Genomic DNA, 27,966 nt, shown 5'->3' on the forward strand with positions numbered 1-27,966 from the left:
TGAATGATGCCTCCCACAAAAGAGCTCTCAGAAGACCTACGATTAAGAATTGTTCACTTGCATAAAGCTGGAAAGGGTTATAAAAGTATCTCCAAAAGCCTTGCTGTTCATCAGTCCACAGTAAGACAAATTGTCTATAAATGGAGAAAGTTCAGCACTGCTGCTACTCTCCCTAGGATTGGGCGTCCTGTAAAGATGACTGCAAGAGCACAGCGAAGACTGCTCAATGAGGTGAAGAAGAATCCTAGAGTGTCAGCTAAAGACTTACAAAAGTCTCTGGCATATGCTAACATTCCTGTTAGCGAATCTACGATACGTAAAACACTAAACAAGAATGGATTTCATGGGAGGATAAAACAGAGGAAGCCACTGCTGTCCAAAAAAAACCATTGCTGCACGTTTACAGTTTGCACAAGAGCACCTGGATGTTCCACAGCAGTACTGGCAAAATATTCTGTGGACAGATGAAACGAAAGTTGAGTTGTTTGGAAGAAACACACAACACTATGTGTGGAGAAAAAGAGGCACAGCACACCAACATCAAAACCTCATCCCAACTGTGAAGTATGGTGGTGGGGGCATCATGGTTTGGGGCTGCTTTGCTGCGTCAGGGCCTGGACGGATTGCTATAATCGAAGGAAAAATGAATTCCCAAGTCTATCAAGACATTTTGCAGGAGAACTTAAGGCCATCCGTCCAGCAGCTGAAGCTCAACAGAAGATGGGTGTTGCAACAGGTCAACGACCAAAAGCATAGAAGTAAATTAACAACAGAATGGCTTAAACAGAAGAAAATACGCCTTCTGGAGTGGCCCAGTCAGAGTCCTGACCTCAACCCGATTGAGATGCTGTGGCATGACCTCAAAAAAGCGTTTCACACCAGACATCCAAAGAATATTGCTGAACTGAAACAGTTCTGTAAAAAGGAATTTAGCAAAAAAAAAAAGTGAACTTCACCTTTAAGGGTGGCATATGCAGACACACTCAGCGGTTAGAGAAAATTGTTAAAAATGTGACCATAAAGGACTCTTCTGTGGCATTTTCTGTGAATGGTGAACTTTTGATAAGGTGACATGTGAACAACACCAGGATGAGGCGACCAAAAACTAGACAGGTATGTATGGGGTGGTGAAAATTGCTAGCTAAGTTAAATGTGCTTCGAGTTCATTATGACTATACAGGATTTTATTTTAGTCAACTGTTTGTGGAGCACTTGCTCAAATGCCTACACACATTCCACATTGTATTTACATGGACAAATGCAGGAAGTTTACTGTGCATAGAATCAGTAAGTGACGTGTTCTAAGGATACACTAAACTACACACACTAAACACTACATACCCCAAACCCTGGGAACACTAAGACGTCTCCCAAAGTTACCTTGCAAATCAGGAACATCTAGGGTTGCCACCTCATCCCTTTAAACCCGAACACATATGAATTATACAGGTTCTGAGACTAATTTAGTGCATATAAGGCACCAAGTGAGTTTAATTATCACCTTAATCAGCCACAGAACCTGTGTAACCAATATGTGTTCGGTTTTAAAGGGATGAGGTGGCAACTCTAGGAACATCTCCTCATGACAAATAAAAAAATTGATCTTACCATGTTAACTTGCTGATAACTCTGAGCAGCAGTAACACTTGCAAGTGCATCCAAACATCCTTCACACATGTGATGATGCATTTACTGGTCAGGAGCCGGCCTGGGCAACCAGTTGTGCGCCACTGAAAAAAATATGTACGTTCCTTAACCTCTTTTCACGGTATTAATTTTCTCTAATCACCAATTGCCACTCCATAAACATCATTTTTGAAATGATCATTTGGAGAAATAAGCATATTGAACACATGCTGTGACATTATGAAAGGCAAGGTGATTGGACGTTATGTTTCACCTCACATGCATTCATTTGCAAGAAACTAAGGTGAAATCCGGTCAGGGTTTTACCAGCCACCTTGGCAGGGTTGGTTCCGGACCACATTTTGCAGTCCACTTGTGTCCACCAACAGGTGGTGTAAATTTAAGTAGAACTAGAGCAAAGGATTTCTCTTGGCCTGGGACTCAGGAAACCAAAAATATATATATTCTTCTACATATTTTTGGTAAAAAAAAATCTCAATAGGCGTATATTGATTGGTTTGCGCAAAGGTTATTGTGTCTACAAACTGTGGGATAGATTTAGGGACTTATTTTTATTTATTTTTTATTGTTTTTACTGGTAATGGCGGCAATCTGCGATTTTTAGCGGGACTGTGACTTTGCGGAGGTCAAATCTGACCCCAAATGACACTTTTTGGGGCCAGTGACATTATTACATTGATCAGTGCTATAAAAATGCACTGAGCAATGTATAAATTACATGGGCAGGGAAGGGGTTAACACTAGGAGGCGATCAAGGGGTTAAGTGTGTTCCCTGGGTGTGTTTTAACTGTAGGGGGGATGGGCTGCCAGGGACATGACAGAGATCACTGTTCCCGATCACTGTTCTCCATCAGAAATGTAATACCTTGTGAAAAAGAAACTATAACACCACAACAGAGGAAGAACATACAAACCTCTAGCCAGGTAGCTGCATATTTGGTATTCGAACAAATGACCCCAGTGCTGCTAGGCAGAAGTGCTACCCAGGTGGCCACTATGCTGCCACATGCATGGAGCCTCCATCTCTATGGTGTTAAACAGCCCTAAGTCCCTGGAGTGCAAAAAGTCAATCAATGCACATGTACCCTCGAAGACCTGAGTGCCATTGAGCAACCTGTTTCTGTGATATAGTAGAAAATAATAGAAACCTTCGCGCCAGTGGTGTCGATAGCAGATAATATATATGAATTACATATACTGGTGGTACATCTAGTAAGAAAACATTCCCAACAATAAAAAAATTGTGGAAATATATAAACAATCAGTGTAAGCTGCTCCCCAATTTTTGAATAATCAAAAAAATAGATAATCAAAAAAAGGAATGTAAGAAAGATAGGGGGCGCTACATACCATAATATTCAAGTGCTCCAAAAAAATATATATATATCTCCTGCATTACCAAAAAAATGGAAATGTAAGAAAGCTAGGGGGCGCTAGATACCATACTATTCAAGTGCTCTAAATAAATATAATTCCTGTGTTACCAAAAAAAATGAAAATCATAATATTGACAAATCATAGTTAGATTACACATTGAAGTGCCCACATTAGTGAAAACATGTATAGTGATTGATTGTCCACATAAAAAAGTGATTGAAGTAGTTGAAGTGATATCTTTCAATATTATCCCAATCTTGTTGCTGTAAACAAAAGGTTTTCCATCACCAAAGAAACAAAAGAAAAGGAAAACACCTCGAAGTAGTAGATATCTGACATGACATGCAAGCAGCCCCAGTGCCGGGTAGGCACCCACCAATGTAAGCGGCCATTTGGCTTTTTAATTTGTTTACTTTTTTAATAAATGGTTTTACGCTATGGAGACTGTTTTTGTTTCCTATGTATCTTTATCCTATCTTGAATGAGCCTGACGGGAACGATCCATGCCTATAATACCAACCACAGTCCGGTCATCCATGTGAGCAGGCACAACCCTGCACAAGCGCTAGTGACTCTCTTTTTAACTAAAGGAGTCATTGGTATCTGGTAAGCAGATATCTACTACTTCGAGGTGTTTTCCTTTTCTTTTGTTTCTTTGGTGATGGTAAACCTTTTGTTTACAGCAACAAGATTGGGATAATATTGAAAGATATCACTTCAACTACTTCAATCACTTTTTTATGTGGACAATCAATCACTATACATGTTTTCACTAATGTGGGCACTTCAATGTGTAATCTAACTATGATTTGTCAATATTATGATTTTCATTTTTTTTGGTAACACAGGAGTTATATTTATTTAGAGCACTTGAATAGTATGGTATCTAGCGCCCCCTAGCTTTCTTACATTTCCATTTTTTTGGTAATGCAGGAAATATATATATTTTTTTTGGAGCACTTGAATATTATGGTATCTAGCGCCCCCTATCTCTCTTACATGTTTCTGTGATATGCCATCTGGTTCTAAGGCTGGGTAAGGCTGATTACTGTCAGCATGCTGCTATGGGAGCCTCTCTAATTTTGGGGCTTTGCGCTTGGTAAGAGGCTGCAATTGGTGCTGGTGTGGAATTTACAAGCTTGCTTCTTGTCCTTCCCCATGGAAAACATATGGTAAGATTTGCAATGGTGGTGGTGGAATCATCCTACACTTAAATACTACATTTCTTATGAAATTTCCTTATTATTATTATTATTATTGTTATTATTATTATTAATATACAGGACTTATATAGTGCCAACAGTTTGTGCAGTGCTTAACAAAATAAAGGCAGACATTACAGTTACATTACAATTTGGTACAAGAGGAATCAGAGGGCCCTGCTCATTAGAGCTTACAATCTAGAAAGGGAGGGTCAATTGATACAAAAGGTAATAACTATGGGGGATGAGCTGATGGAGGAAGTAAAAAAGTGTATTAGTTAGAAGCAGGGTAGGCTTCTTTAAAGAGAAGGGTTTTCAGGGATTGTCTAAAGAGGGATAGATTAGGGGACAGTCGGACATATTGGGGTAGGGAGTTCCTAATGAGATGGGAGAAGCTCTAGAGAAATCCTGGAGGCGAGCATGGGAGGAGGTGACAAGGGTGCTAGAGAGAAGGAGGTCTTAGAAGGACTGAAGAGCGGCTTGGTTGGTATTTTGGGACTAGGTTAGTGATGTAGCTGGGGGCAGAGTTATGGATGGTTTTGTAAATTACTGTTAGTACTTTGAATTTTAATTGTTTGAGTGGAAGCCAGTGGAGGGATTGCCAGAGAGGGGCAGAGGACATTGAATGGTTGGTAAGGTGGATGATTTTTGCAGCGGCATCCATTATGTACTGAAGGGGGGATAGTCTATGTAAAGGTAATCCAATGATGAGGGAGTTGCCGTAGTCATGGTGAGAGATAACAAGGGCGTGAATTAGAAGCTTGGTGGTGTCATTTGTTAAAAAGGGGCGTATTCTGGAAATGTTGCGGAGGCTAAGGCGACATGATTTGGACAGGGATTAGATGTGGGCCTGAAAAGACAGTTCAGAGTCTAAGGTTACCCCTAGCACCATGGCTTGTGGAGACGGACTGATAGATGTGCCATTGATCTTGACAGAGAAGTCAGTGGAAGGAACACGTAGGGGAAGGAAATATTAAGAGCACAGTTTTAGATAGATTCAGTTTGAGGAAGTGGTTTGACATTCAGGCTGATATGTCTGTTAGTAAATCAGTGATGCGTGAGGAGACTGATGGGGTGAGCTGAGGGGCAGAGAGATAGATTTGGGTGTCATCAGCATATAAATGGTAGTGGAAGCCATGGGAGGCTATCAGCTGACCCAGGGAGGACGTGTAGATCGAGAATAGTAGAGGTCCAAGGACAGAACCTTGGGGGACCCCAACGGTAAGAGGAGGAAGATATCTGTAGAGTCGAAATCTCGAGACAAATTGTCTCAATCTTATTTTTGAAGTGATTAGCAATCTCCTGGGCAGTGAGTAAGTTAGTGGGTGGAGGTAATGGTGGACAAAGTAGAGGGGTAATGGTAGAAAAGAGTTGACGGAGACTGCGTGAGAGGGGGTTAGAGAGAGTGATAAAGTAGGTATGTTTGGCAGTGTGGAGGCAGGAATGGTATTTTTGCAGAGCAGATTTATATTTGCTGAAATCTTGCTGTTACTTAGTCTTATGCCACAGATGCTCAAGAGCGCGGCTACGTTTTTTGAGGCTTCTGGTATTGTCTGTCTGCATGGGTTGTAGCAATCGGGGTCTGATTCTGTGTGTAGTGAGTGGGCAAAGGTATCCAGGGGGGATGACCGTGAACTGTTGTAGACAGAAGTTGCCAAGTTGGGGCAGGACAAGGATGAGATTTTGTCATAGAGAAAATGTGTAGCAGCAAAAAGAAGAGAAGGGTTAAGATGACAAAGGTTTCTATGGGTAATAGTTTGGTGGTTGGAAGGCAAGGAGGAGGAAGATAAGGAGAGAGTGAAACTAATAAGGTGGTGATCAGAGAGAGCAAAAGGAATAATGGCGAGGTTGTGCGGAGTGCATAGGTAGGAGAATATGAGGTCAAGGCAGTTACTAACAGAATGCGTAGAAGCGTGTGCCCATGGTTTTAGGTCAAAAGAGGATGTTGGGCTCAGCAGCTTACAAGTAGCGGGAGTGTTAAGATTAACAGGGATGTTGAAGTCACCAAGAATGATTGTTGGAATTTCAGAAGAGAGAAAGTAGGGTAGCCAGACAGAGAAGACGTCAAGGAAGCTTGATACCGGTCCAGGGGGCCAATAAGATCACAGCAATTTACAATGAAACTGGAGAAAATAGACAAATACAGTGAGCTTCAAATGAGAAGGACGGGGGGGGGGGGTGGATAAAGTACCTGAAAAGTGCTTTGAGGGGATAGGAGGATTCCAACACCACCTCCTTTCTGTCCACTGGGCCTGGGAGAGTGAGTCCACCACAGGAAAGAGCAGCAGGAGAAGGAAAGTCAGATTCTTGAATCCAGGTCTCAGTAATTGCAAGTGGGTTAAGGGAGTTTGTGATAAATAGGTCATGGACAGTGGTGGGTTTGTTACAGAGCGGGCATTCCAAAGGGCACAGGAGAAGGGGAGGCTGGTTCTAGGCAGAAGAGGAATAAAAATAAGATTGTGTGGATTGCGGCTGCCATCAGAGGATGGGGGGTGCTGGGTATGTTGGCCGAAGGTAAATTATGGCGGTCCAGGATTTGGGGAAATATCTCTGTAAGTTAGGAGAAGCAGAAGGGTGAGAGAGGTGATATGGGATTGTGACTTATGTGGGGGGACACATCCCAGTGTCCTGCAGGTTTTTTTGGTATATGGGTTCAGAATTAGCAGGAGCTGATACATGCAGTAATAAGGTGAAGACAGGAGTGAGGGTGATATATGTAAGCTGTGGGGTGGAGAAGATGGGGGAAGGAGAGAGAATTTAAGGAGAGAGAATGCAATTGTGAGAAGGAAAAGCAGGGAGTGCATGATACAGAGTGGTGGAATGACATCAGTCAGGAGTCTCTTGATTTATTCTGTGACATTTGGTGTTTATTGGTGTGTGAGTATAGAATAGTGGTGTTACCCTCTGAAATTTGGTAATGAAATTTTTATTTGGATTTAGAATATTGGTACACATATTACATTTTTGTTACATATTACAATATTGTTACTATTAATATTTAAAATTTGCATCAGCAATGGTAGTGTGTATGGTTTGTGAAGACAGCTGTGGGAGTTTTGGTTTAGATTTATGTTAGATGATGATTTGGATTTGGATGCTTTGGGTTGTTGTCATGCTGAAAGATGAAGTTCCTCTTCATATTCAGCTTTCTAGCAGAAGCCTGAAGGTTTTGTGACAATATTGACTGGTATTTGGAACTGTTCATAATTCCCTCTACCTTGACTAAGGCCCCTGTTACAGCTGAAGAAAAACAGCCCCAAAGTATGATGCTGCCACCACCATGCTTCACTGTGGGTATGGTGTTTTTTTTGTGATGTGCAATGTTGTTTTTGTGGCAAACATATCTTTCTGAAATTTTGGCCAAAAAGTTCAACCTTGGTTTCATCAGACATAACGCATTTTCCCACATGCTTTTGGGAGACTTCAGATGTGTTTTTGCAAAATTTAGAAGGGCTTGGGTGTTTTTCTTCGTAAGAAAAGGCTTCCATCTTGCAACTCTACCCCATAGCCCAGACATATGAAGAATATGGGAGATTTTTGTCACATGTACCACTCAGCCAGTACTTGCCAGATATTCCTGCAGCTCCTTTAATGCTGCTGTAGGCCTCTTGGCAGCCTCCTTGACCAGTCACTGTTGTGTCATATTTTCTCCACTTTATGATGAATGTCTTCACTGTGTTCCATGGTGTATCTAATGTCTTGGAAATTATTTTGTACTCTTCTCCTGACTAAAATCCTTTTAACCATAAGATCCCTTTGATGCTTTGGGAGCTCTCTGTGGACTATGGCTTTTGCTGTAGGATGTGACTAAGAAAATTTCAGGAAAGACCTACTAGAACAGCTGAACTTTATTTGGGGTTAATCAGAGGTACTTTAAATGATAGCAGATGCGTACGGACTCCTATTTAACATGAGTTTGAATGTGATTGCTTAATTCTGAACACAGCTACATCGCCAATTATAACAGTTATAAGAGGGTGTACACACTTATGCAGCCACATTATTATTATTATTTTTTTTTTGTCTGAATAGATAGCGGCCTCACTTCCCAATAAAAAAACTCAAAACACGTCTCAGCATTGGGCCCTCAGTATAACTCTGAGGCTTGAAACGTGAGCATAGTAACAACAATTATCATTATAATTGAGCGCAGTTTCATAAAATGACATATTCTAGCTCCACACAGTTATTGTAATACCACCTGCCATCAAATACTAACATCAGACCCGCATATGAAATTCCTAGGTCCACAGCTCACCCCCCACAACATTAATACTTAATGATCATCAATACCCACTCAGCTTCATACCTGACATAACATGAATTTCCCAACAGTAATAGAATATATCCATTTAATCAGACACCATAAATGCACTATTCATCTATCCACCCCCCACTTTATCAAACTTATGAGGAATTCCTCTACTGGTATACATGGCTTTATATAGAGGAATGGCTTTATTAACCGCTTGCCGATCAGCCGCTGCAGTTTTACTGCAGCAGAATGGCACGGGTAGGCGAATTGGCGTCATGTCACATTGCTCCTTAAGGGGGCCACTAGGGGCGTGCGCGCTCCAGCAGCTCGCCCCCGGAGCTGATGCGAGTGCCCGGCGGTCTCGATGACCACCGGGCTCTTGTGATTGCTCGTAACACGGCCAGAACCGGGATCTCTGTGTGTAAACACAGAGATCCCGGTTCTCTGAGGGAGAAGTGACAGATTGTCTGTTCATACAAAGTATGAACAGCGATCTGTCATCTCCCCCAGTCAGTCCCCTCCCCCCTTCAGTTAGAACACACAGTAGGGAACACAGTTACAGTGATCAATGCATTTTTATAGCATTGATCGCTGTATTATTGCCATTGGTCCCAAAAATGTGTCAAAATTGTCCGTTGTGTCCGCCATAATGTTGCAGTCACGATAAAAATCGCAGATCGCTGCCATTACTAGTAAAGAACAAAAAAATAATAATAAAAATGCTATAAATCTATCCCCTATTTTGTAGTCGCTATAACTTTTGCGCAAACCAATCAATATATGCTTATTGCGATTTTTAATTAATTCATAATTTTAATAATAATTGCGATTTTTATTACCAAAAATATGTTGAAGAATACATATCAGCCTAAACTGAGAAAAAATTAGCTTTTTAACAACTTCCCACCTGGCCACTGCACATATACGGTCAGATGGAAGTTTCCTCCTTCTGAGTGGACGTTCAGGAACGTCCCTCAGAAGGAGGGGGATCATGCGCGCACGTGCCCTCGCAGCAGCGTGATCCCGATGTGCTTGTGTCACCTGGACACGGCGCATCTCCAATCAGCAGGTGGGCTCTGTGATTGGCCCTCCTGATCACATGATGACTGTGTCCAATCACAGCCGTCATGTGATGTAAATAGAGAGCTGGTTGATAAGCGGTCAGGTCTCCTCTCCTCACACGGAAGTTGTCAGTGAGGAGAGGAGAGGTGATTGCTGCAGCCAGACGGTGATCAGTGAGTATGAGCTGTTTTTTACAGCTTTTTACACACTGATCACCGGCCCAGTGTCCCCACACAGTGTAAACACACAATGTCCCCTACATAGTGTCTCTAAAACACTGTCCCCACACATGTCCACACACACACATGTCCCCACACAGTAAAAACATCTGTCCCACATATGTAACAGTAAAATCATATGTCTCAATGATCATCTGCGCACATATGTCCGTGATCATCTGCGCACATATGTACATTATCATCTGCGCACATATGTCCGTGATCAAACAAACCAATTATTATACACTTAATGGGATTTTTTTTACCGAAGACATGTAGCAGGATACATTTTGGCTTAAATTTATGACAAAATTTGATTTTATTGGATTTCTTTTAAAACAGAAAGTAGAAAATATTGTTTTTTTTTTAATTCCCGCTCTTTTTTTTTAGCTTATATCGCAAAAAATAAAAAACTGATTTGTGAATAAATACCACCAAAATAAAGCTCTGTTTGTGTGAACAAAATGATAAAAGTTTTATTTGGGTACAGTGTTGCATTTTTTTTGAAAGTGCGAGAGCACTGAAAATTCGCCTGGGAAGGAAGCGGGTGAAAGCGCCCAGTATTGAAGTGGTTAAAAAAAATGGGGATATTTATTATAGAAAAAAGTACAAAATATTGTGTTTTTTTTTTTTTCAAAATTGTCGCTATTTTTTTGTTTATAGCGCAAAAAATAAAAACCACAAAACCGATCAAATACCACGAAAAGAAAGCTCTATTTGTGGGAAAAAAAGGATGTCAATTTTGTTTGGGTACAACGTTGCATGACCGTGCAATTGTCAGTTAAAGCGACGTAGTGGCGAATCGCAAAAAGTGCTCTGGTCAGGAAGGGGGTAAAATCTTCCGGGGGTTAAAAAGGTTGAGTGCCTTCCATGCCAGAACAGTCGAAGGGGTAGGCTTTTTCCAGCAGAACACTATTCATTTCCTAGCATAATAAAACAGTATGTGTAATGTTTTTTGGAGCCAGGGCATCAACGAGACCCAGAAGGCAAACTTCTACACCCGACCATATACACAGTGTGGTAGTCTACTCTATACATTTAGTGATTCCATGTCAAAAAGTTTGGATAGCTGCACAATCCCAAAAGATGTGTAGGAAGTCTGCAGAAAATCTACGCTGGTTGACGTGCACCACCAGCAACAGGGCGGCTGGGTAGGAAAAATCTTTGCCAATCTGGCCGAAGTAATGTAGATACGATGTAGAAATTTATATTGGATTAGATGGTCTCTGGCCGACACTAATCTGGAGAAATTAATCTCCCAATTATCTTCCCAGACATCCCCGTTCAAATGGGGGAAAACCGCCTCCTAGGCGGTTCTACAGTGTGCAAGTACAGTCTCTTGAAAAAAGTATTCATACCACTAGAAATTTTGTCATGTTACAACCAAAAACTTAAATGTATTTTATGGGGATTTTATGTGATAGACCAACACAAAGTGGCACATACTTGTGAAGTAGAAGGAAAATGATAAGTGGTTTTCAATTTTTTTTTACAAATAAATATGTGAAAATACTTTGTAGAACCACCTTTCACTGCAGTTACAGCTGCAGGTCCTTTTGGGTATATCTCTACCAGCTTTGTACATCTAGAGAGTGACAATTTTGCCATTCTAACACATGAATATGCTTTGATCTAAACCATTCCATTATAGTTCTGGCTGTATGTTTATGGTCGTTGTTCTGCTGGAAGGTGAACCTCCACCCCAGCCTTAAGTCTTTTGCAAACTCTAATGCACCGTACACACGGTCGGACATTGATCGGACATTCCGACAACAAAATCCCAGGATTTTTTCCGACGGATGTTGGCTCAAACTTGTCTTGCATACACACGGTCACACAAAGTTGTTGGAAAATCCGATCATTCTGAACGTGGTGACATAAAACACGTACGTCGAAACTATAAACGGGGTAGTAGCCAATAGCTTTCGTCTCTTTATTTATTCTGAGCATGCGTGGCACTTTGTGCGTCGGATTTGTGTACACACGATCGGAAATTCCGGATTTTGTTGTCGGAAAATTTTATAGCCTGCTCTCAAACTTTGTGTGTCGGAAAATCCGATGGAAAATGTGTGATGGAGCCTACACATGGTCAGAATTTCCGACAACAAGGTCCTATCACACATTTTCCTTCTGAAAATCCGACCGCGTGTACGGGGCATAACAGGTTTTCTTCTAAGATTGCCCTGTATTTGGCTCCATCCATCTCACTATCAACTCTGACCACCTCCCTGTCCCTGCTGAAGAAAAGCATCCCCACTACATGATGCTGCCACCACCATGTTTCACAGTAGGGATGGTGTGTTCAGGGTGATGTGCAGTGTTAGTTTCCCGCCACACATAGCATTTTGCTTTTAGGCCAAAATGTTCCATTTTGGCCTCATCTGAATAGAGCACCTTCTTCCACATGTTTGCAGTGTCTCCCACATGGCTTATTGCAAACTGCAAATGGGACTTTTTATGGCTTTCTTTCAACAATGGCTTTCTTCTGGTTATTCTTCCATAAAGGCCAGATTTGTGGAGTGCACGACTAATAGTTGTCTTGTGGACAGATTCTCCCACCTCAGCTGTGGGTTTCTGCAGCTTCTCCAGAGTTACCATGGGCCTCTTGGCTGCTTTGCTGCCTTTGATTAATGCTCTCCCTGCCCGACCTGTCAGTTTAGGTGGATGGCAATGTCTTGGTAGGTTGCAGTTGTGCCATACGCTTTCAGTTTCGGATGATGGATTGAGCAGTGCTCTGTGAGATGTTCAAAGCTTGGAATATTTTTTTATAACCTAACCATGCTTTAAACTTCTCCACTACTTTATCCGTGACCAGTCTGGTGTGTTATTTGGCCTTCATGATGCTATTTGTTCACTAAGGTTCTCTAAAAAGCCTCTGAGGGCTTCACAGAACAGCTGTGTTTATACTGAGATTAAATTACACACAGGTGGACTCTATTTACTAATTAAGTGACTTCTGAAGGCAATTGGTTCGACTAGATTTTAGTAAGGGGTATAAGAGTAAAGGGGCTGAATACAAATGCACGCCACACTTTTCAGATATTTATATGTAAAAAATGTCGAAAACCATTGATCATTTCCCTTCCACTTCACAATTATGTGCCACTTTGTGTTGCTCTCTCACATAAAATCCCAATAAAATACATTTAAGCTTTTGGTTGTACTATGACAAAATGTGGAAAATGTCAGGGGGTATGAATACTTTTTCAAGGCACTGTAGCTTACCAATGTCATTAAACAGTTGCTTGTAAATATTGTACAGGGCCTTATCTAAAGAGTCATCCCTAAGCAAAGATTCCAGATCACTCACTTGAACCTGAAGAGATGACGCATCAAATTAAGTGTTATAAACATGCCTAAGTTGCAAATAGCAGAACAGATGAGTATTTGGAAAAAAAGCCTTTAAAGCATCAAACTGGTATAGCTTTCCATTACACACAATATCTCCTACCTTCTTGATGCAAACTTTGGTCCATATGACTTGGTCCTGATATGTGAAAAATTGTGGCAACTGGGGAATTTTCAACAGTGGCGTATGTGGAGAAATTGCAGTACAGTCTTGCGCTTTCAGCTTCCTAATGGTTACTGCCCATACCCTGATAGTTGCACGTATAGTACTAATAATAGGATACTAAGCCCTGCTTCCTCGAAACACTAAATGCATCAGTACCTCATAGGAGCCAACAATGGGCACCTCCAAAGCTATGGCTGGGTCATCCTCCGATACAGTGTGCCACCTATGAGTGAAGACCAACTGACCTGCCAGAAAATGGCGATACAAATCAGGGACTTCTAATCCCCCTGCTTCCACGGCTGTTGCAGTACCTGAAGTTTTATCCTGGGATTACGCCCCTGCCACAGGAAGGTTGTGACCCTATGCTCTTAATTATAAATCTTGGAATCCAAACAGGCGAGTTCCAAAATATACAGTGGGGACGGAAAGTATTCAGACCCCCTTAAATTTTTCACTCTTTGTTATATTGCAGCCATTTGCTGAAATCGTTTAAGTTAATTTTTTTCCCTCATTAATGTACACACAGCACCCCATATTGACAGAAAAACACAGAATTGTTGACATTTTTGCAGATTTATTAAAAAAGAAAAACTGAAATATCACATGGTCCTAAGTATATAGACCCTTTGCTCAGTATTTAGTAGAAGTACCCTTTTGATCTAATACAGCCATGAGTCTTTTTGGGAAAGATGCAACGAGTTTTTCACACCTGGATTTGGGGATCCTCTGCCATTTCTCCTTGCAAATCCTCTCCAGTTCTGTCAGGTTGGATGGTAAACGTTGGTGGACAGCCATTTTTAGGTCTCCCCAAAGATGCTAAATTGGGTTTAAGTCAGGGCTCTGGCTGGGCCATTCAAGAACAGTCACGGAGTTGTGAAGCCACTCCTTCGTTATTTTAGCTGTGTGCTTGGGGTCATTGTCTTGTTGGAAGGTAAACCTTCGGCCCAGTCTGAGGTCCTGAGCACTCTGGAGAAGGTTTTCGTCCAGGATATCCCTGTACTTGGCCGCATTCATCTTTCCCTCGATTGCAACCAGTCGTTCTGTCCCTGCAGCTGAAAAACACCCCCACAGCATGATGCTGCCACCACCATGCTTCACTGTCGGGACTGTATTGGACAGGTGATGAGCAGTGGCTGGTTTTCTCCACACATACCGCTTAGAATTAAGGTCAAAAAGTTCTATCTTGGTCTCATCAGACCAGAGAATCTTATTTCTCACCATCTTGGAGTCTTTCAGGTGTTTTTTTTAGCAAACTCCATGCGAGCTTTCAAGTGTCTTGCACTAAGGAGGGGCTTCCGTCGGGCCACTCTGCCATGAAGCCCCGACTGGTGGAGGGCTGCAGTGATGGTTGACTTTCTACAACTTTCTCCCATCTCCCGAATGCATCTCTGGAGCTCAGCCACAGTGATCTTTGGGTTCTTCTTTACCTCTCTCACCAAGGCTCTTCTCCACAGATAGCTCAGTTTGGCCGAACGGCCAGCTCTAGGAAGGGTTCTGGTCGTCCCAAAAGTATTCCATTTAAGGATTACAGAGGCCGCTGTGCTCTTAGGAACCTTAAGTGCAGCAGAAATTTTTTTGTAACCTTGGCCAGATCTGTGCCTTGCCACAATTCTGTCTCTGAGCTCTTCAGGCAGTTCCTTTGACCTCATGATTCTCATTTGCTCTGACATGCACTGTGAGCTGTAAGGTCTTATATAGACAGGTGTGTGGCTTTCCTAATCAAGTCCAATCAGTATAATCAAACACAGCTGGACTCAAATGAAGGTGTAGAACCATCTCAAGGATGACCAGAAGAAATGGACAGCACCTGAGTTAAATATATGAGTGTCACAGCAAAGGGTCTGAACACTTAAGACCATGTGATATTTCAGTTTTTCTTTTTTAATAAATCTGCAAAAATGTCAACAATTCCATGTTTTTCTGTCAATATGGGGTGCTGTGTGTACATTAATGAGGAAGAAAATGAACTTAAATGATTTTAGCAAGTGGCTGCAATATAACAAAGAGTGAAAAATTTAAGGGGGTCTGAATACTTTCCGTCCCCACTGTATATAGGAAGAGAGGCAAGAATTTAATTTTCAATAAATTGACTTTACTTCTGAGCGTAAGAGGGAGATTCTGCCAGGCTTGTAGCTTATGACGTAACTGCAACAGCAATGGAAGTGACATTTAATGTAATGAATTCAAATACCGAGTTGGAAATATGGGGACCCAGATATCTGACTCTATCAACCCGTTGTAAGCGGCAGTCTAAGGGGACCCTACATGCTGGAGATGAGGTCCTAAGAGGAAGGCTTTGAGATTTACCACAATTAACGTTCAGGCCCGAGAATAAAGCAAAGGCATTTAAAATAGCTAGAGCTGCCTGTAAAGATGAGCCAGAGTCACGTAAAAACAACGCTATGTTGTCGGCATAAAGCCCTGTTTTTTTCTGTCAGGCTGCCTGCCTGTATCCCTTGTACTTCAGTAGAAGCTCTCAATGCTGACGCCAAGGGTTCAGTCAATTCACCCTTGTCTAGTGCACCTGCCCACTGGAAAAAAGTCTGACAACAGACTTTTAAGTTTAATGGCCGCAGTCGGGTTCTGGTAAAGAATACTGATCCACCGTCTGAACTGACGATCAAAACCAAATGTCTACAGCACTGTGGTCATGTATTGGCAGTCTATGAGGTTGAAAGCCTTCTCCAAATATAGAAAAAACAATATCCCTTCACTGGAAATATCTGGACCTAACTGGGTATGAGTAAAAACCCTGCATAGATTTATGCCGTAGCTTTTTTGTTCATGAAACCAGTCTGATCAGGTGAAATAAGGTGGTGCAGTGCAGGCATTAGTCTATTTGCCAGTAATTTGGTTAGTATTTTGAAGTCCAGGTTGCGTAAAGAGATCGGTCCATGAGAACATTGAAGAGGGGCGTGGCTTGGCACGCAGCACGGATGGCTGCATGATAGTGGAGCTCCGCTGAACCCTCGACTCCTATGGTCTTAACGGCACGCTCTTTAGATGAAACATGAGCAGACTCATTCGCCATTACTCTGGCAAACGCACACACCATTCCACACCTCTATCTGGCTCCTGGAGCATGCCAGACATCTTCAGAACACAGCCCCGCCATCACAAGGCCTCATCCAAGATGGCGCAGCCTCGTGGGGAAGAGGACTTTAGTGAGAGCTCACAGTCAACATACGAGGAAGAGGTAAGGGGCACTACTGCACCTGATCACCCCCTCATCCTCGTGGCAATGATGAAGATAGCTGCGGACAAGTGATGGCACTTTCTCATCCGCCATGACAGAACTTAAGGCTCACATCCTATCCCTTTCTGAAAAGTTAGAGGGGGTGGAGAAAGCGGGCTCCAGACGGGACAGAGCCATTGCACCTTTGGAGAGAGTCACGGACTCTCATTCAGCACATCTCATTGAGAGGATTTGGATAACAGAGGGAGAAGGCATAATATAAGGGTAAGAGGAATACCCGAAACAGTGGAGCAGAGCAGCATTACCTCTGTATTACAATATGTCTTTAATGATCTGCTGGAACGCCAAGCTGACACACAGGTTGAATTTGAGAGAGCACACAGGGCACTGAGGGCCAGGCCGGCTGACTCAGCACCTCCCAGAGACATAATATGCTGCCTTCCTAATTTTAAGCTGAAGGAGAAAATTATGGCAAAAGCACACACCGCAATGAGCTTATTACTTAATGGCGCTGAGATAAATATATTTGAGGATCTCCAATCACCCTGAATAATAGGCCCGCACTACGACACCTGCTGGAGATACTCCTCAAAACAAAGCATCACATATGAATGGAAATTCCCTTTTGCCTTAAACGTGACCTTCTAGGGCAAGCAATTATACTTACACACTCCCAACAATCTTCAGGAGTTCTGCAATGACCTGCAAATACCACCTGTGACGGACTGGTATAAGGAGTTCTGCAACCCGCAGAGAGATACATAAGGTTCGCCCCACTCCACACCAACTAAACCATCCAGCAAGAAGGGGAAATGCCAGAAAGAGCATAACTTAGGCCCTAGCTCCACTCAAATGCGTCAAGATAAATGGATACTGATGTTGATCATGACTGATCAGGGTAAGGACTTGGTCCTGTTCATTTACACCTTCATTTTGCTTTCACTTCTTGTGACTCCCTAAGACATAGAAGCTGCAGCCGGTAGGAATTCTCATAGTTGCTATGTCAATCAATCGTGGCTGGAACTGTCACACAAGAACTGTCACTTAGGACCCCTGATGGTTACTTTTGGGATTGTGCTCATATGCCCCTACCCTGTTTTCTGCTAAATTTATGGACTAACATATGGGTAGGGAATCCTGCTTTCATACAGGATAAGGGCCTTAAGACACCCTAAGCGAGGGTCATGATATGGAAACGCTGACATCATTTCCTTATATAAGGTACAGGGACATAAATACCCTGATAAGGTTGCGACACGGGATCCTTTACCTTATTCTCTGGGACCCCTGCCTCCTTACTCCTACTGCGCACAGACTATGACTTTCTTTGTACTGAAGAATGTTATCTGTGCTCAAACTGCAGTAGGAGTCTTACTCACATGAGGATGTGTTTGGAAACACGTTCTCTAGGTCCTTTCCAATACCGGAGATGCAATTGTTCTAATAAGGAATCCATGATGGTTTTTTCCTATGCTCATTTATTTAGGCTGACACGGAAATGTATACTAATGTGTTGCAGTATATGGCTAAGAATTCAGCTAATACCTGAACATTTAGTAACTGGTTAAGATAATATGGTTGAGTCTAATTGTTTGAACCCCCTTAAGGGGTTGCTGTTGACGTTTATAATCAGCATTATACAGTCTAGCTTTTTTTTTAACAGGAGCCGAGGGCTGGAATAAGGCCCCCCCTTTTTTTTTTTTGACAGTTAAATTATTTTTTCTTGATTCCCATTACTATTTGGAGCTGGAAATATATTTGCTCATCCCTCCCACCAACCCCAAAGTGGACACTGTGACACTTGCTCTTCAATAACACTTCCCTTGCGAGGTGTTCTTGTTGACATACTACTCACAGTTCCAAATTATTCCTTACACTTCTAGGTGTCACTACCTAGAGGCTAACTACTGGATACTCTGATTCCACTTCCTTACCTTTGGACAGCAGGATCACCTTCCTACCCCCTTTCCTATCCTCCTCATATACCCACCTTCTCCCCCTTCCCCACCTTCACTAATCTCACCTCCCCTTTTTTTTGTTCTTGTTTTTGTTGTCCGTCTGAACTAGAATTCAAAATGATATATACTTCCTTGGGCAACCGCCCTACTGTGATATTGCATAATGTTAGGGGGATAAATATACCTCAGGAAAGAACGCAACTGTTACGCCACCTTGGGACGGAGAAGCTGGCCTTTGTATATCTGCAAGAAACAAACTTTAGATCAAATTCTACCCCCAAACTGACTGACAGTTACTTCACCAAAACCTTTCACGCCACTAATCCGGCGGCTAAGACTAATGACATACACACGGTCAGAATTTCCGACAACAAATGTTCGATGTGAGCTTGTTGTCGGAAAATCCGACCATGTGTATGCTCCATTGGACATTTGTCAAAATTTGTATTGTCCTCGGAGGGGACTTCAATATTCCTTTGGACCCTCTCCAGGACACCTCCAATGATAAATCGACTATTACGTTTCACATACTCAGATAAATCAGAGTCCTGCTGAATTCCCTGACTTTATCAGACTCATGGCATGTGGCTAACCCACAAGGGAGAGACTTGACTTATTATTCCATGGTTCATAACAAGTACTCTCGCATGGATTACATTTTCATCTCTCAGAGAGACCTAACTAGCTTGAAGGACGCACGTATAGGGATGCGAAAAATATCAGACCACGCCCCTACTTCAGTGACATTGCGGTTACAGGATACACCTGTGAAACCATGCATGTGGCGGCTTAATTCAACTCTACTGACTGACTCCCTGACTCTGAAACCCATTTCAGAAGCCATAAGAACATACTTCAGGGAAAATACTACTGACGACGTCTCACCTCTCACTGTTCGGGAGGCTCACAAATGTGTGATACGAGGAAGAATGATTAGCTTAGCCTCACAGAAAAAGAAAGCCTCAGAGAAAGAACTAAAAGCTCTACTAGATACAATCTTGATATTGGAAACCCAACATAAATGATCAACAGCAGTCAACTCAGCTGGCGACCTTTAAGCGGCTCGTAAGGAATTACAAGCTAAACTAGATCTCCAAGCGAAACGGATTCTGTTTTTTAGGCGGGTTTTTATTATGCACATGTAAGTAAAAGTTGTAAATTTTTGGCTAGGGCACTGAGGGACATTCGTTCAGCTAGTAATATCACTCAGATTAAAACTCAGAAAGATAAAATGGTGCATATCACAGAACAAATAGCGCCGGAATTTCACCGTTTCTATACTAAACTTTACAATTTGCCACCCTCGCATAAACCCGCATCGTCTGAGGGATCTAGACCACATATTATAAGACAGTACTTGGAACAAAGTGGTTTACCATGCTTGTCCACTTCTGATGCAGAGGAAATTGACAAACCCATTGACATAACGGAACTCTTACAGGCAATCAAAACTTTTAAATCTGGTAAAAGCCCAGGGCCAGGTGGCTTCTCAGCCATTTTTACAAGACCTTCTCATCGCTACTTATGAAACCATTGCTTTATGCGCTGAATTCACTGAAAACACCTCAAGCGCTGCCACCTTCTTTTACAATGGCACATATTACTGTGCTTCCCGAACCGGGCAAGGATCCCAGTGCCTGCTCTAGTTACAGGCCAATATCCTTGCTAAACCTGGATGTAAAACTTTTGTCTAAAATGATTGCGACAAGAATATGCAGACACCTTCCAGACATTATTGGCCCGGAACAGTTGGGCTTTATGCCAGGCAGGGAGGCACGTGATAATGTCACTAAAGCCGTAAATCTCATTCATCTACTCGGTGGACATACAGAAGAAGGCCTTCTCCTGTCTAGGACACGGAGAAGGCCTTCGATAGGGTAGCATGAGATTTCATGTTTTCAGTGTGCTCACGTGTTGGGTTAAAACCTAATATGTTAGCATGGATTTCAGCGCTATACCAAAACCCGACAGCTAGACTGAAGATTAATGGGACACCAGTGCAGATAACATAACGGCACCAGGCAGGGCTGCCCTTTGTCCCCAGTATTGTTCATACTCACATTAGAGCCCTGTATACACACCATGAATAGGAACTCCTTGGTCAAGGAACTAGAATTAGGTACTGTCCACTGTAAACTTGCCGCTTACGCGGATTAACTTCTATTTGTCCTCAAACAACCACATGTTTCGATTCCCAACCTCTTGAAAGAATTTGAATTGTATGGATACATCTCCAATTTCAAGATCAATTACGACAAGTCAGAGGCACTCAATATCTCTTTGAACCCCCAAACCCTAAAGCAGGTTCAATCCAATTGCCCTTTTAAATGGGTGCTTAAATACTTAGGGATATGGCTTACGTCCAACTCGGCAAATCTCTATACACAAAATGTCCACCTTATCTTACACAAACTGCAACAGGACATGCATCATTGGAAACTAAAACCCTTCTCTTGGTTCGGGAGGGCGGCTGTGGTGAAGATGACAGTATTGCTCAGGATATTGTATCTGTTCCACAATTTACCCATCCTTTTGCCCAAAAGGTTCTTCTCTCAATCAAACTCGACAACACGGGAATTCATTTGTGTGGGGAAGAAATCACGTATTAACATGCAGACCCTGACTAAACCAAAGACGGAGGGAGGTATTAATCTACCAAACTTTAAATTTTACTATTACGCGACTCACTTGACACAAATTCTTGACTGAAATTGTCACGCAACTTCCAAGGACTGAGTGGGAATTGAAGGTTTGCAGACCAAGACACCCTTAAGGTTTCTACCCTGGGTCTCCAAAGACGCACGCCCTATTAAAGCGGAGTTCCACACAAAAATGGAACTTCCGCTTTTCGGAACCCTCCCCCCCTCCGGTGTCACATTTGGCACCTTTCAGGGGGGAGGGGGGTGCAGATACCTGTCTAAGACAGGTATTTGCACCCACTTCCGGCATAGACTCCCATGGGAGTCTATGCCTCTTCCTGTCCCTCCACGCTGTCTCCTGGGAAACACACAGCTCCCAGGAGATAGCGGGGACCAGTTACGATGCGCAGCGCGACTCGCGCATGCGCAGTAGGGAACCGGGAAGTGAAACCGCAACGCTTCACTTCCTGATTCCCTCACCCAGGATGGCGGCGGCAGCTGCCGAGAACCGAGCGGGTTCTCGGCGCCGCCTACCGACATCGCTGGACCCTGGGACAGGTAAGTGGCCATTTATTAAAAGTCAGCAGCTGCAGTATTTGTAGCTGCTGGCTTTTAATATTTTTTTTTTTTGGCCACCTTGCAAACATAGGAAGGAGTGGGAAATAGTCTTCAAAACGAAATTCACGGACAAACAATGGCTTATTGCCTGCATCTTAGCACACAAATGCTCTATCAGCTCCAGCACCCAAGAAACATCATATAAAATCTTGACAAATTGGTATTTCACTCCGGCCAGGTTGCATGCATGGTACCCAGAAACGACAGATGCATGTTGGCGTTGTGGTAACAGCAAGGGTACAATGTTGCATATCTGGTGGGACTGCCCACTTTTGCTCAATTTTAGGGATAATACCTGTACACAGATCTATTCCATAACAGAGACAAAACTGAAACTTATGCCAGAATGCTGCCTATTGCACACTTCCAATTACCCATTAAGCAATTATAAAAAAATCTGTAGTGCGACATATGCTAAATGCGGCAAAAGCAAATATCCCCAAACACTGGAAAACGACTCATGTACCCACGGTGGCAGAATGGCTACTTGCTGTGGACTCCATATACAAAATGTAAGAGACTGCGGCTATTACCTCTGAAAACACCAAAAAATTCCACAAACTATGGAGATTATGGTTCCTTTTTAAGTACTCTGATTCTTTTGCCAAGATGCAAAATGGCTGATTGACTGATTTTTGATTTCTGATTTTAGATCTCTAACAGTAGCGGTTTCATTTGGTTGTTCTTTCTTCCATGAAAGTACTGGTTTCTGATATCTATAGATGGGTATAAATGTGAATCATGTATGACGGTCCTCCCCTAACATATTAAGAAAATTACTTGCATAATCACTATGAAATAATTGCTATTCAAGATTTAAAACCTGCCACCCCCTTTTCCCCTCCCCATCATTTTTCTCTTCTATTATTTGGTGTCTTTGTTTTTTTCTGCCTCCTCCTATATAATGCTATTAATCTCAATAATACTCTCAAAATAATAATTTTGAGCTTATAATTATTTCTGTTCATAACATACAACATTTTTTTCTTGGTTTGTGTTGCTACATTGGATGTATGCTTAAACAGATGCTATTCTATTGTCCAGGAGCAATTTATAACATGGCACATGTTTGGCGTATTGTATGTGATACAGTAAAACTGTCTTTGTATGCTTTGTTATAACTCTGTGATATCTCAAAAAAAAATTTTATTGGAAAAAAAAAGAACATTGAATGGGGTCCTTGTCAGGTTTTGCCAATAACACTATGTGTTCCTCATAAAAGGAGGGAGGGAACCAGTTTGGAGACAGTCCACATACAATTGGAGTAGTCCCGGCATGAGAACCTCAGAGTAATGTTTGTACCACTCAATTGATATGCTATGTGGACCAGGAGCCTTACCAGTAGGGAAGGATCCAATTGCAAAGGTCACCTCTTCTTCCTTAAAGGGGGCATCCAGAAACTCTCTAGTCTCCAGTTTCCAGCAGCTTGGGCAAATGTAAGGGCTCTAGAGTAGCGAGGAGGTCCTCTACACTATATGATGCTATAGGTGAATATAGCCTCCTATAAAATGAAACAAACTTCTGCAAAATGTCATCCCTCACCATCAGCAGGACCCTGGCCAGAGAGGAAGTACACAGAACCACAGTTAGGGGCATATCCACAGCCGTTAGTAAACCTAATAGTTTACCATTTTTATCCCCTTTCTCAAAAATGTGTTCTGCCCTCTGTTGCAAAGTGCTGGAGGCAATATCCTGATAATGGAGATCTAGAGCCCTACTGGCAAATTGAGGATTTTCCAATGTATCTGGGGAAGGTGTATTAGCATGAGCCTAGCACATTCCTGCTCCTTATCCGGTAAAGTTGACACCACATGCTTATGCTCCGTCCTAACAGCTTTTATAGTCAATCTGTATATCCCCCTTGTGTAGCTTTTTTTTAAAAAAAATACTTTTTATTGAGTTTTCTTGTGAAAAAAAGGATTACATAATAAAGCCTCTGTGCATACCTCGGCTTAAACAACGTACATTGTAACAGTCCTGTAAGTTCTAATATTATTTTATTGAAACAACTACAACCTTAAACTACTTGTGTCATCAAATTGGGGGGATACCGGGAAGGATAATGGATCTTATACTTCAGGTGACCACTTCAGGGAAAGATGCTGAGGTTGAGGATAACACATCCAGGTGTACCTTCAGATAACAGCAAAATTAGGTCTTCACCGCTACAAGACATTTAGTTAAAGTAAACAAAGGGATCCAGATCCTATTGTGTTGCGTTTGTGATGTCTGATTCTAATCACACGTGCCAAATTTTGTCAAACTTAGCTGGGCAGCATCTGGTGTGAGAGGCCGCTTTATATAATGGCACCGCTGAGTTGATCAACGATTTCCATGAATTCAAAGTGGGTACCTCCTGTTTTTTCCATTTTTATGAGTATTTGTGGTAGCTTTAAAGGCATCTCATACCATGTTATTTTTAAACAAAAATAAAAACAAGACTTTAATATAACTTTAGGTTGATCTGTCGTTAGTTTCCATTAAGTTAATTTATATATTTCTCTGTGTTTGTTGGTTTAATTCCCTTTCCTTCCGTTTCTATTGTATTTATTTTATCTTTCTTTTTGCAGGTAAAGCTCAACTTAGTGCCATATAAGAGAGAATCGCCCCATTTCTTAACACCTCTGCCTAATGAAGGAGTTAGCTCCCTGCCTACAAGAACAGATGTAGAGACTGAAAAACAATGGCAATTGCAACAGCAGGCTGCAAATAAAGGTACTGTTAATGGACATGTTATGAGTAAACCCTGTTTATTAGGTGTGAATGTTGGGCAGCAGGTGAGGACTGGTGGGAAAATTAGATAAATATTTCATCTTACAATTGCACTTCAATCGAACTATGCTTTTGAACTGGTATAACTGGCCATATATTTACATTTTTTCATTCATTCTACCAAAATATTTAATACCATTATTGGAAATTAAATGGTCTCAGAACTTTATACCATGGTATCTAACAGTATATATTTTTTTTAAATAATCAAAACTAAGTGTGCATGCATGCGGCGCCGGGCTTGGGAATGCTCTGACCACGACTTCGCACGTCTTCGGCCACCCAAGCCAGAAATAGCCAGAAGGGATGGTGGCGAGGTCCCCAAAAGGCTGGAACCTGTTGGGGGACACAATGATGCACCGCAGAGGGATACAACGATGCACTGGAGGGCGACCGGACAGGTGAGGAAGCTCACACAGCCGCCCCAGCACCCTCAGATGGTGCGCCAGTCCCGTTACAAGCAGCGGACACCTCCAGCTAAGATGGCGCTGGTTCACAAAACGGCTCCACGAGGCGGCTCTTCTCCTCCAAGGTAGCAGATCTCACCACAGCAGGAGATACTTTCTCAGTCACAGGAGGGTGCCCAGCAGATATCACCAGGTGAGCCACAGCAGTTTTCACCATACCCTTCTTCACCAGAGGGGGAAGTGGATAGTGCTGCCTCCCTGGCTTCATCTATAGACAGACAGATGGCAGAAATAGTGCTCCCACTCCCAATACAGACAGCTTCATATTCTAAGGACAAGGTGCCTATTGCAAGATTCTCCACTTTACGGCAGCAGGAACTTTCTAAAGCATGCGCCATCATAACCGCTGACCTAAAAGGAGATTTTCAGAATATAGGCAAAGGGTTTGATTCTGTTTAATCCATAGTTGGCAGCACTGTGAAATGAGTGACTCAGAACTCTAACCTGATCAACACATTACAAGACCAACTGGATCAAGCTCAGGCTAAGATAGAGGATTTTGAGAATAGATCTTGCCGCTATAACTTCTGGGTCCGAGGCTTCCCGGAAACAGTCACAGACCTGGAGCCTGCACTTCATACATTGATGCAGGATCTGATACCTGACATCTCAACATCACTTGGAACTGGACTGCTTTCATCAGGCTTTAACTGCTCCCAGATCAGATGGCTTGCCCCAAGATATAGTATCATTGTTAAACCCCATTTTTACAGGATCAAAAAGAAAATTATGATTGTAGCCAGATCTCGACAGGACATCCCCTTATTGGGGCAGCCAATCCAATTATTCGCTGATATTTCTCAACTGACTTTTCAAAAGTGGCAATCACTGAAACCACTACTGATGCATCTGATGAATTGCCAGATCAAATACAGCTGGTCATTTCCATTTAGGATCTCCTTTTACATATAAGGGAAAGACACATTCCTTTGCAAAACTTTCAAGATGTTGCTCAGCCTGGGTCTGATTTCCAGGAACTCCCCATCGACCAGGACATCAGCGACATCTCACTGCTGTGGTCACAACCAAAACGATCAACTTGAACTGACTGGGTAGGGTTTCACTCTTTCCTGGTTTGGTGACATCTGATGGTGAAGGACCACTTCTTGCAATTGCAGACTTCAACTCCTTGCCTCAGCAGTGGCAGCTATTGTCTAATTGGACACGTTACCACTGCTTCCGCACATGACCCGCATGGCAGGGTTATGGGGTCAGGTGGATGTGTCCAATATACTCCTCCATTCATGGTTCCCCCCTTCTCTATACTTCCCCTGCGCCAGAAGTTTTTTCCATGCCCCCCCTCCTACCCAGCCATGCTCCATGCTCAGTCCCCACTGAGTCTACCTACCCCTTCCCTTTCCTCTGAACCCTTGCCTACCAGGAACCTAGAGTCATGCCAGAGACTTTCAGTGAAATGGTTTATTCCAAGAGGACCTGATAGTTAAACCAATATTATTTATAAATGGTTGCAGTTTTGCATACTTATAATGAGTTACTAACGTTACAAGTAATTGAGTGAAGCAATTCTCTCCCCCGAGGGAGAGTATAGGAATTGGTTATCCCTCTCACTCACCCCCTTTCGAACTTAGTTAAAATAGTTTGAAGAGGGGTGGGCCGAGACAACCACTTATAGCAAACTTGCCCTTAGCTGTTTGCTGTCGGCAGCTTCGCCACAACCAAGGGGTGCTGGTCCCCATAACAAGCCTTACATTTACGAAATGTGGATGTTTATATTGCTGAAGTTTTACATACTGGCAGCAGGCAGACAGGAGGTGGAGGTCAATACTTCTGTTATTGGTACTTCTCTTTCTACTCTATACCTTCACTTTTGTACCAGTGCAGTCTCTCCCTCCAGATCGCAAAAATCCAAAATCCCCACCAATGAGATTGGTATTGTTCACAAGCAAGCACAGACTACTGAACCACAATGACTAAAATAATACTGACTAAATTTAAAATCCTGACTCATAATTCCCCTACTAAATGAACATTGGCTTTCCAATACTATCACAAATTAGGGATAGACGACCCAATTCTCTCTGGCTTTGTCCCCAAACTACCTAAATATCCCACTCACTTTTATCTAATGGCTTGGATAAAAAGAGCAGGATGGCAGTATGCATAGCCAAGAGAGTACCTTTCACCCCAAATGAATAATACATGATAAGGAGGGCAGATGCATCTTGGTGAATGCTAAAATTAACGAGCGTGAACTAAATTTAACTCGTATTATGGCCCAAATTTTGGACAGACCATCTCTTTCAAGGAAATGCTAGGTATGTTGATGCCTCACGCGACTGGTCATATAATCTTTGGGGAAGACGGCAACACTGCTTAGGCCTAAATTTTGGACAAGCTCCCTCAAAACTGTACTGAAACATATTCCTAAACAGAGTACCAAGTTGGTGTGTTTGCTACACTCCTATGGTCTCACTGACATCTGGAGAGATAACCACACCACAACTAAAGATTATATGCCTTATTCACATGTTCACAAAACAAACTCCCATATAGATATATTCACCCTGTCCCCTGTCATGACCTTGCAGTAATACATTCATGACCTGTCTGTCTCTTACCTGGTCTGTGTATCAGCCTTGAGGCTTGTACTCTCACACCTGCATGCTTACGTAATCTTCCCTCTGTGTGGCTTCACCCTAGCCTCAACAGGAACCACTATTTAACACCTTATTCTCCAAGCCTGCCTTGCCGTGCAATATTGTGTGTTTGGCTTCCTGTTTGTCGTGTGCTCTAAGTTTGTCTCTGTTACCGATCTTGGCATGTTCCCGACTATCCCTGTCTGCTTGTGACCCTGACCTTTGGCGCGTTCTCGACTATCCCTGTTTGCCTGTGACCCTGACTTCTGGCGTGTTCTCTGTTATCCTTGTCTGCTAGTCGCCCCGACATTTGGCTACCTCCTTACTATCCCTTGCTGTCCTGGGCTGCTGTTTCCCTCCATCCTCCTGTAGCCTACCGTGAGCGTGAGCTGGGAGACCCTGGGGGCTGCGACCTGGAGCCAGTTGCAGCCCAGTCCATCCTCA

General features: G+C 42.6%; 1 protein-coding gene across 5 annotated transcripts in view; it reads left to right on the top strand.

The window, feature by feature from the left end:
• Positions 1 to 27,966, top strand: part of PLEKHA6 (pleckstrin homology domain containing A6) — a 1,624,617-nt gene that overhangs the window by 1,063,239 nt on the left and 533,412 nt on the right. For all 5 annotated transcript variants that reach the window (XM_073615840.1, XM_073615839.1, XM_073615838.1 and 2 more), the window contains one exon: positions 24,257 to 24,401. In XM_073615840.1, the coding sequence (XP_073471941.1) occupies positions 24,257 to 24,401 (145 nt within the window). The remainder of the gene's footprint in view (positions 1 to 24,256; positions 24,402 to 27,966) is intronic.

This window comes from Aquarana catesbeiana, linkage group LG02 (assembly GCF_042186555.1).
Source record: "Aquarana catesbeiana isolate 2022-GZ linkage group LG02, ASM4218655v1, whole genome shotgun sequence".
In the NCBI taxonomy this organism is placed as follows: Eukaryota; Metazoa; Chordata; class Amphibia; order Anura; family Ranidae; genus Aquarana; species Aquarana catesbeiana.